Raw genomic sequence first — 10,878 nt, 5'->3', positions numbered from 1 at the left:
CAGATTGGAAATTACTGAGGAAAGAGTCAGTGAGCTAAAAGACATGTCAAAAGAAACTGCAAAATGAAAAGCAAGAGCAAAATGAAAAAAATCAAAAAGTACATCCAAGAACTATGATACAATTATAAACAATGTGATACATGTAATCCAGAAGAAGAGAGAGAGGGATGGAAAAATATTTGAGATGCCGAGGCGTCTGAGGAAGGGAGGGCGGCGGCAGCGGTGCTGGTGACTGAGAGGAGCCCAGTGGCAGGATGTTGATGTTGGTATTAGGAGACGTGCAGATCCCACACTGGAGCAACAGTTTGCCAGCTAAATTCAAAAAAATGCTGGTGCCAGGAATGATTCAGCACGCTCTCTGCACTGGAAACATTTGTACGAAAGAGAGTTATGATTATCTCCAGACTCTTACTGGTGATGCTCATATTGTAAGAGGAGATTTCAATGAGAATCTGAATTATCAAGAACAGAAAGTCGTTAACTGTTGTGCAGTTCAAAATTGGTTTGATCCATGGACATCAAGTTATTCCATGGGGAGATATGGCCAGCATAGCCCTGTTGCAGAGGCAGTTTGACATGGACATTCTTGTTTCAGGACACACACAAATATTTGAAGCATTTGAGCATGAAAATAAAGTCTACATTAATCCAGGTTCTGCCACTGGAGCATATAATGCCTTGGAAACAAACATTATTCCTTCATTTGTGTTGATGGATATCCAGCCTTTCACAGTTGTCACTTGTGTGTATCAGCTAATTAGAGACGTTGTGAAAGTAGAACGAATCGAATACAAAAAAATCGTAAATGAGGCGTGTCCTGATGATTTTTCTTTTTTTTTTTTCATTTCCCTGTTCAACTCAAGTAATTAATCGTTTAAGAGCCACAAAATAGTATCACTTTTATAATATTTTGCAATAAAACATAATCTCATCTTCTGTTAATGCAATGTTCTAAGCTTCTTGTAAACTATAAGATTATATTTAGTTTTAGTATATGATTTCTATGAAAAAATGTCCACCACATAGTAAATGGTCACATGTTAAGAAAAATTTATCCTTTTAAATATCTTCATAGTTGATATTTGGAACTTTACTACCAGAGTAGTGCATGAGGGGAAAGAATCTAGATTTTCTTGTAGACATCCTTCTCTTCTCCAGTAATAAACAGTTTCATTTTAAAAAAAAAATTGAGCTGAGGAATTTCCAAAATTAATGAGAGACCAGAAACCACAGATTAGAGAAGCTCAGAGAAAACTGAACAGAATAAATAACAACAAATCTATACCAAGGCATGTCATATTCAAACTGCAAATAAAACAAAGACAGGAGAAAATCTTGAAATAAGCCAGAGGGGGAAAATACATATCCTACCTACAAATGAGCAAGGATAAGAATTACATTAGACGTGTTCAGACACCATGCAAGTAAGATATTTAAAACATTGCAAGGAAAAAACCTACAAATCTAAATTTCTGGATTCAGTGAAATTATCCTAAATGAGAAGAAATAAAGACTTTTTCTGACAAAAATTGAGAGAAAATGTTGCCAGTAGACCCACTTTGCAAAAAAATGTTTAAAAAAATTCTTAGGAGTGAAAGAAAAATACTACAGTTCAGAAACTTGGATCTATATAAAAAAGGAAAAGTGGTAAAGAACAATTCATAAAGATAAAGTATTTTAGTTTTCTTATTGTTAATTGATCTAACATAAAACTTGTTCAAATAGTTATAGCAGGGCTTCCCTGGTGGCGCAGTGGTTGAGAGTCCATCTGCCGATGCAGGGGACACGGGTTCGTGCCCCGGTCTGGGAAGATCCCACATGCTGCAGAGTGGCTGGGCCTGTGAGCCATGGCTGCTGAGCCTGCGTGTCCGGAGCCTGTGCTCCACAATGGGAGAGGCCACAATGGTGAGAGGCCCACGTACTGTGCAAAAAAAAAAAAAAAAACAGTGTTATAGCAACAATGTATTTGGAAATTATAGTTTATAGATGAGTAAAATGAATGACTGCAATGTTATCAGAAACTGGAAGACGAAATTGGGTATGCTCTGTTACAAGGTACATGCACCACCTGTGAGGTGGTACTGTGTTATTTAAAAGTGGACTTAAAGTTGTTATAAATGTATGTTGCAGACTCCAAGGGAAACACCAAATGAAAAATAAAAAAAATGACAAATAAAGTGTTAGTCTACAACCTCTAGAGGCTTGAAAACTCAAAGAAACATATTCTTCTATAAGACCGAAAAAAGAACGGGCAAGACCTTGATTTTAGCCCATTAGGACCCATGTTGAACTTCTGACCTAAAGAATAATAAACAAACAAACAAACAAATAAATAAATAAATAATAAATAAATTTGTGTTGTTTAAATACACTAAATTTGAGGTAATTTGTTGTAGCAGTAATAGGAATCTCATACATGATATTTGGCAAAATACTTAGCATCTTTCATACAATTTTCCTTTGTTGCAAAATGAGTGGTTAAATTCTTATGCAAATTCCTATATTTGCAGTATTGTTAGAAAGAGTTCTAAGTTTAAAAATTATTTCTTTCTTGTTTCCTTCTTTCTCTCTTCCTTTTACTTTCCTATTCTCCTTCATGCATTTCCTTCCAAGATTTATTTAGCATCCTAAGTGAGATACTGTTCTTGAGAGCTAAAAACAAATACATCAGAGAAAATTACAATATAATAAAAGTCAGAAAAAGTAATTATAGATAAAATTATAATTACATTATAAAACTACAGTCAAAAAATAAGGTGGGAGCAAATAAGACACAAATCTAAATCAACACTCCAAAATCCCATCATACTCCAAAAACAGCATTTTTATTAAAAAAAAAAAAAAAAAAAAAAAAAACCTTAGCCTAATATTGGGGTTATAATATTATGAAAGACTGGACGGACTAGACTATCTTTCCAGTCTGCTCTTAGCTTTTACTGAACAAAATTGAGAACACAGATTTCTTTATTTTGCAACCATAATGGCAGAGGGGAAAAATTAGCAGAGGAAAAGATTTCATAATTATTAGACAAGTCAGAAGATGCATGTAAAGAAACAACAGCAATGTACAAATGCTATCCAATAGTACTCTCGGCAAAGATGGAAGTATTTTATGTTCGTGCTGTTGAATATGGTATCTGCCAGTCACATGTGGCTATAGAGCCTTTGAAAAGTGGTTTCTATGACTGAGGAACTAAATTCCTAATTTTAACTACTTTATTTAAAATTTAAATCCCTATACATGATGATTGGCAACTGCAGTAAACAGTTGAACTCAAAAATAGTAATGATGATTAACTAGATCATGAAACTAAAATCTCAAACTATGACTCTTCATATGCTTATATCCCAGATGAATTTTCTCAAAATGAAATATTAAGTTGTATATTTACAAGGAAAAAATTAAGTATGGTGTTCTTATCCAGTTAGTCATTCACCAGGAAAACTTTATCAGACATTATATTGTGAAAGGATCTGGAACATTCAGTGTTGCTAAAGGTACACCAGATAGTACTCTTTCATCTCTTGTGATATTTGAATGCCAGGATTTACTTGTTACAAAGAAGTCTGCCCTATCTCCTTATGAAAAATTTTAATGATTTTCATTACCCTTTATGCTTACTTATAAAAATGTATTTATAATATGACTTAGATGTAAAAAAAATACGAGTCCATTGGATCAGGATAGAAAATGGTAACAGCTATTTTTCTTGGTATACTATGAATTAACACTCTCTTCATGATACGGTAGCCATTTACACTTTTATTCTAGTTTATAATTTCATATAAGTTTTAACCACTAAAATATAACATGACATATCCCCTCTATAATAAATTTTTAAAATTCATGATAGTGCTTTCATTAAATACACTTTCTCATATATGATAAGTTTCTCTCATTACAACATGGAAAGAATATTACTTAGGACACTGGCTATAAATACCTAATTAGAAATAATAATATAAATATATGCTAAAATAAAAAGAGATTTCCCACAATTCCTTTAATTTATGGTTGTCGATCAAACAAGTAAGAACAATTTCAAATCACCAATAAAAAGCCCAACTAGGTGATGGAAAAATGGAATCCATTATTGGGACTCTATGCTACATTTTTAGAGGCCTGATGCAATAGTGACAAAGGACAAGACGTTTAACCCAGCCGTTCTCAAACGTTTAGACCTTAAAGTTTATTCCACAGAAAAAATGAAATTAGTATTTAATGAACTAAATTTTAGGAAGTGTGGTTCTGGTTTCTTGATGTTTGCAGCAACCAGTATTTAAAGCAGCACTCAGAATATGTCTGCACCATGTCAAAACAACTAATCCAGTCAAACTGAGGTGACAGATTAATATGATTTTCACAATTACCTATTTAGTAATTTATATATTTATTCCTTGTACCTAGTATGTGTAAGTAGTAAGTAGTGGAACACAAAGTTGGAAGAGTAAGTGATTTTGACACACTTTGAGCACTGAATATTATTTTCTTTTTTTAAAATTAACTTGGCATAACATAATTATGCAATTTAATATAATTATGAGATAAATTAAATTATTTTTATATATCCCTGGGTCTTAAAATGCTTCAGTGTTATATGTCTAGAATTCATCACAAATGCTGATGTCATATGCATATTTATAACATATGGAAAGATAATCATTTTCCTCCTTTTAAAACATGATGTAGGAAAGTGAAGCAACTTCTGTCAATCTGTTTTCCTGTGCACTTTATAGGTAAGGAGCACTAAGCTCCATGGATGGAATATTTTGGCTAACACTAACGGCACGAAAGTTGGTGTATAGGTAATCAAAGGACAAATCCCTTGTGACAGTCAGTCATCACTGTATATGTTACTCAATTTATGAATTCTGCAGATATTTTTTGAAGAGGATATTAAAGTGGAGAAAAAATATAAATAAATAAATAAAATGGAGGTGAACTTTCTTCAATTAAATTAGCAGAAGTTACACCTCCATGATGTTTGTAATCTTCAAAATGCATTAATATATCAGATTGAAAAGGGTCAGGGATGTAAAAGCACAGCTCCCAGTATCCAAGTTCCAGAGCACAGAGCAGCAGAAGGAGTTGAGGTGTAGGAGAGAAAAGGAGAAAGCACAGAGATGCTATCTTTATTGTCTACAATCCCAAATATATTGTACTATATACATATATATTCCCTTGGCATTGATCTCCAGGACAGGACAAAAAAGGGAAGAGAAGAAAGAAATAGCATCCCAAGAGTTGTACACAGAGGCAGCTCAGGAGAGAAAAATATATACTAAATCACCACAAAAAATGAGAAATAATAGGGTATTACTGTAAGCTAGTCTGACCTCCTGCTCACCCTACAGGGACAGAAGAGGAAAGCTGAGAAGGGATGTGCACCCAAAGGAGGGACCTCACACATTCACAGAGAAATTCATTCACAGTTACTGTATTATCATTTAATCAATTCACAGTTATTAAGAGAACAAATATATATTATTATATTCTTTCATTGCACTCTGAGAATTTTTAATTATATTTTCATTATTTCTTGATTGAGAGTCAAAGTTTTCATATTTCCCAATGTGTACACATATAGATATATATTTTCATTTTATAAATTGGAAGTCTTAAAACAGTTTTTAAATACTATCATAACTACATATTCCATTTATATGTATATACATACACATATATATTCTCAATCTATCAATTTTGTATGAAATATAATCTATATACATAATCATTTCTTTCCCTTTCTTTCTATATATAAAATCTTGATCTGTCAAATGTGGATGGTTATAGAAGATAAATAAGTTTAGAGCAATGAATAAATAAATGTTGGAAGTTAAGTGATGAACAATGGCAAAGTAGGCAAATTCAAAGAAAGTATGCTACTTTTGAAATGAATGCCTGATAATGTTATCAGAGGTTGAAAGCATTAAATAATGTAAAGAAATTATATTATAATGCTGAAAAGAAAACGATCTGCAATTCACCATTATACTATCAGTAATATTTTGTCAAACCACGTAAAACAAAATCTCACAAAATATAATAATGTACTGAAATAAACACAGCATAGCAGCAAAAAATGTTCATATCTTAACCCTTGAAAGATGTAGTATATAAAAGAAAATATGTATAGGATAATGACACAGCTCAATGCACACACACACGTACACACAAGCACTTACATACATATGGACACATTCGTGCTCTCTCTCACACATACACACACACACAAGAATCACGCATTATTTTCACATAGAAAATCTCACTATTATCCCAAGTAGGAGTAGTACAAAACGAATTCCTTGATCATTAAACAATAAAATAAGAAATATTAAAAAAAACTCATATTCTAAGAGAAAAAGAAGAAATAATGAAAGAATCAACAAAGAAAGAAAAGTGAACCAAAGAATTAACAAATCAATGGAAAAGGAAGGAAAGAAAGGGAAAGAGAAGAAGGAAGGAAGGAAGGGAAATTGAACATTATTGCTGACAGAATTACAAAAAACACAGAATAACAAAAAATAAATAAAAAACATTAATTAATAAAGAAAATTTTGCAATTAAATGACTAGAAAATAATACAAAAAAGATCATGATTTTCTGATAAATAGTAACTGATGAATAGATAAGAGCTGATTTTTTGAAAAAAATATCAGAAGCTAATACATTCAGAAAAATAGAGCAAAATTAAAAACACAAATATACAAAATTATGAATGAAAAAACACCTAAAAGCATAGAGAAAATTTTAATAGTTATAAATCATTTTACTGAATCACATGCAAATAAATTTGAAATGATGATCTTACAACTGTGTCAAATTTTTAAAAATAAACTTAAAAACAGATAAATAAATAACAAAACCTAAGCCAAATTATTATGTGGTAGAAAAAATAAAGATAAGTTGTCAAAGAACTTTCACTGCAGAAACACCAAAACAATAATTTTGAGGATATTTAAACAATGGGTAAATGCTTCCTGCACAAGTGAAAATGATTCCACACCTTTGGTGATGACTCTCTTAATAATTTACACATGAGCCAGTCTATGAACTACAGCTACCAAGTCAACACTGAGATATTCAGAATTTCTCCCCGACTTCTTGTGATCACGTCATAGATTATAAAATATAGAAAACCAAATGATTATTTTTTCAGGATGACAAAAACTAAAAGGTATCTATTGTTATTCTGATATCACAGAAAGTAAAGTAACTTAAGGCTCTTATTCTGCCCAAGTCTCATAGTTGAAAATAGGCAGAGTCAGAATCAAACCCCGGTCTATTCAACTCCAAAGACTTTGTTCCTTTCATTGTTTGTGCACTTTAAAGAAAATAAGTTTATTATTTGAAACAAATTATAGAAAAACTTTCTTCACATGACTCCAAAATAATAAGCTACTTTGCTAGAAAAACTCCATAGGGTTGTTTTGATTTGTTTTTGCATATTTCATAAAAATGTATATAACATTTGTAGATAAAAGTGATTTGAACATTTAATTGATTTGTCAAAAAAAAATGTCAGGTATTCTTTCCTGCAGTGACTAAAGTGGATATATACACATCAAAACTAGCAGGATAGAATGATATGGGGAATAAAAAGACCCTTGACTTTTAAACATAAATTTTTTATTGCCAAGGTTTTAGTTACTTTTGTGATGTTGGGAGTCAATGATTGTGGATATCAAATGACATACGGTCTAATACCTTTTTTAAAAAAAGGTTTGGAGGAGGAGATTTCTCACTTATTCTTCAATATTAGTGATTATAATTTCATAACAATTACAATTATTTTCCTTTACTTTGTGCTGAAACCTCTAAAAATGGAACCCCCCAAATATTTTTAATGAGAAAATCTAAAAAGTGTTAGAACTTTCGTCATCTATGTTTTCCTCCTATTTACTCCTTATTCTCTTTACTTTCTACTTTTTGACTGTGGAATATGAAAGCTTTTTCCACCAAAATTATTACTGTTAACCTTGGGGATAAGTTGTTTCTTTCCTCGACTTAGAGGAAAGTTCAATCTAGATACTCTAATTATTGTCATGTTTTAACTTCATATTTACTGAATTGTTCAAGGTTGTTTTTTTTCATGCTCTGTTTGTGTTTATAGTTTGTTCCAAAAGTGAAGACATTTCTCATATTTTATATTTGTTACATTCAATGAAGCAGCATCATTCAAATGCCATTTCCTTTCTTTGTTGATGATATTTCCTTTTAAATGACTTTCTATGATGAAGTTCACATATCAAAGTGATTTCATTTTGTTGTGTTGATAATTTGCATGACAGAAACCTATGAAACATTGATGGTAATTGGGTAAATCTAGTGACTATAGCTAGCTCACTCTCATTCCTGTAGTTTTATTATACAACAAGCACTGTATCTTTTTATGAAGGAGTATGGCAATATTTGTCTTAAAATGAAAAATGTAAACCTATAAACAGGTTTATATAGTCGTGTGGTAATATTTAAATCAATGTTGTGTAGCTGTGATGCTTCTAACTTCATAGAATGATTCAAACCATTTCACACAGACAATGAGCCAGCCAGAGCTGATAACACTCATTTGGCAACTAAAAATGAGTTACTCTTTCGGTACTTCTAAAACTGCTGAATTTATGATTTTTTAACTTCATGACCTAGTTTACATACATCATTGAAATGTAACCTCAGGCCATGCAATTAAGTTTTCTTTCTTTTGATAACTGTTTGTTAATATCTCAGTCTGCCCAGTTGATTTGGGCACATTGGAGTTAATATGTGTTTAGCTGCTACATTTGTTAACTGTGTGCATTAGTCAGTTTGGATTAAAATCCATTTAAGGAAATGGCTTGTTCTACTACACAGTAGACCTTGTAAGGACAAAGACATTGATAGATATGTATGAATCATTTCAGGTATTTCTATTGATTCTATTCAATTTGCTGTATAGAAGTTTGTGGTTTCAACTTATTTTAAATAAAAAATTTTCTGCCAAATGTCCAATATTCTGAATTTTGAACATCAGCGTATTAATTCCACTCATTAATGGCCCAGAAATATAAGAACTGAAAAAAAATCTCAAAAAATTCAAAAGAGTGTTCCTTGAAGGCTCACAAGGAATTGCTAACAGCAACCCTCTAAAGACTTCTGGGGAAAAAAATGATAGTTATCTGTCAGAGATTTATACTCAAAATGTTTCCTAATTAAGTTTAATCAATAATCTTTTAACCCTCCTGGAACAAAATGTATTGTTAAATAACCACTGATTCCAGAAAGTCTCCTATTATTTTTATATCACATTCTTGCATGGCTGAATAATATTATTTTACTTCAAATTTATTACTTGTTTCCTGATCATGTGTGATTGTTGTTGTCATAGTTAGTGTTATATATTAGAAGCAGAATGGCAATTGGAGTCAGACAAATCTAGGATAAAATTCTAGCTGCACTAATGTCTAGTTGAGTAAATTTCAATCAAGTTCTGCAATTTTTGATTAACAATATGCATGGATTATTTCAAGGATTAAATAATAAAGTGTCTAGGGTTCATAGAACCAGTGTAGTACTTAATTGGAGCTCAATAATTTTTTCTTTATCCCATCTTCTTATTCTCCTCTCACTGGTATTACTCTACTTCTCCTAAAAATCATTTTATATTGTCCAGTTCTTGAATTATATTCTTTTCAATGTCCAGTCTTTCTCTGAGAACTTGTTGCCCTTGCTCTCACTGCATGGATCAATCCTTTTTCATAAGCAAGTTGGTCTACAATGGTTCAGTACAAAAGGTAAAGATTTTATGAAGGCTTCCAGAAAACAAAATCTTAAATACATTTATTCCATAGAGGAAATGAGATGGAATGATGTTTTAAGAAATTTCAAGTATTGTCATCTCTCCAGAGACTAGTTTATGTCCCACAAAATAGCAGCCACACATTTCCAATCTCACTTTAACAATCACTGTCGCACTTGACAATCATCTCTATGCTTGCAATTCTTATACCTGAGAGGAGGGGATAGAGGTTATTTTCTCTTAAGAGACTCCTTTTCCAATAATATCAAAAAGCTTGATACTAACTTTAAGGCTCAAGGTAGACTCACTGATTTGTCTACTCATCCGAAAGTTAGCTTTTCTTTCCCTCCTTGAACAGCCTCTCTATTGGTATTTTCAACATAAGTTCATATTCAACAAAAGAGGTTTTGGACATCTTTCATATTAACTATTAGGATAGTTTAAGTCTTGCTGTTCCTTAGCAAAACAGAAAGCATACACTAACTCCTTGGAGACATCTAATTGAGATATCAAGAAAAAGATATATATAATAAGAAACAAAAATGAGAATCCATGGATGCTCAATTTTTTAATTATACCGCAACATCACTTTTTGGTATGAGATGTGAAAAACTGAACTTGTGTGGTATAAGACTGTAAATAAAAGTTTCAAAATATAAGTGAAGGGAGTTCCCCTGGTGGTGCAGTGGTTAAGAATCCACCTGCCAATGCAGGGGACATGGGTTCAAACCCTGGTCCAAGAATATCCCACATGCCACGGAGCAACTAAGCCCATGTGCCACAACTACTGAGCCTTTGCTCTAGGGCCCACGAGTCACAACTACTGAGCCCACACTCCACAACTACTGAGCCTGTGCTCTAGAGCCTGCCAGCCACAACTACTGAGCCCACAAACCACAACTACTGAAGCCCATGCACCTAGAGCCTCTGCTCCACAACAAAAGAAGACACCACAATGAGAAGCCCACACACCACAACAACGAGTAGCCCCTGCTCACCGTAACTCGAGAAAGCCCGTGTGCAACAATGAAGACCAGACGCAGCCAAAAATACATAAATAAAATAAATTTATTAAAAAAAATATATGGGCTTCCCTGGTGGC

General features: G+C 32.4%; 1 protein-coding gene across 1 annotated transcript; it reads left to right on the top strand.

Annotated features, from left to right (window-relative positions):
• Positions 1-254: 254 nt before the first annotated feature.
• Positions 255-785, top strand: LOC308616613 (vacuolar protein sorting-associated protein 29-like; the record flags this gene model as incomplete). Its single annotated transcript, XM_081232929.1, has 2 exons — positions 255-449; positions 687-785. 2 exons carry the CDS (start codon positions 255-257, stop codon positions 759-761), a joined length of 270 nt encoding a protein of 89 aa, XP_081089055.1. The 3' UTR covers positions 762-785.
• Positions 786-10,878: the final 10,093 nt, after the last annotated feature.

The sequence above is a fragment of the Mesoplodon bidens genome (genome assembly GCF_964165515.1).
Source record: "Mesoplodon bidens genome assembly, chromosome: 4".
NCBI classification, from domain to species: Eukaryota; Metazoa; Chordata; class Mammalia; order Artiodactyla; family Ziphiidae; genus Mesoplodon; species Mesoplodon bidens.
The sequence above is the reverse complement of the archived record's forward strand: the minus strand, read 5'-3'. Positions and strand labels throughout refer to the sequence as shown.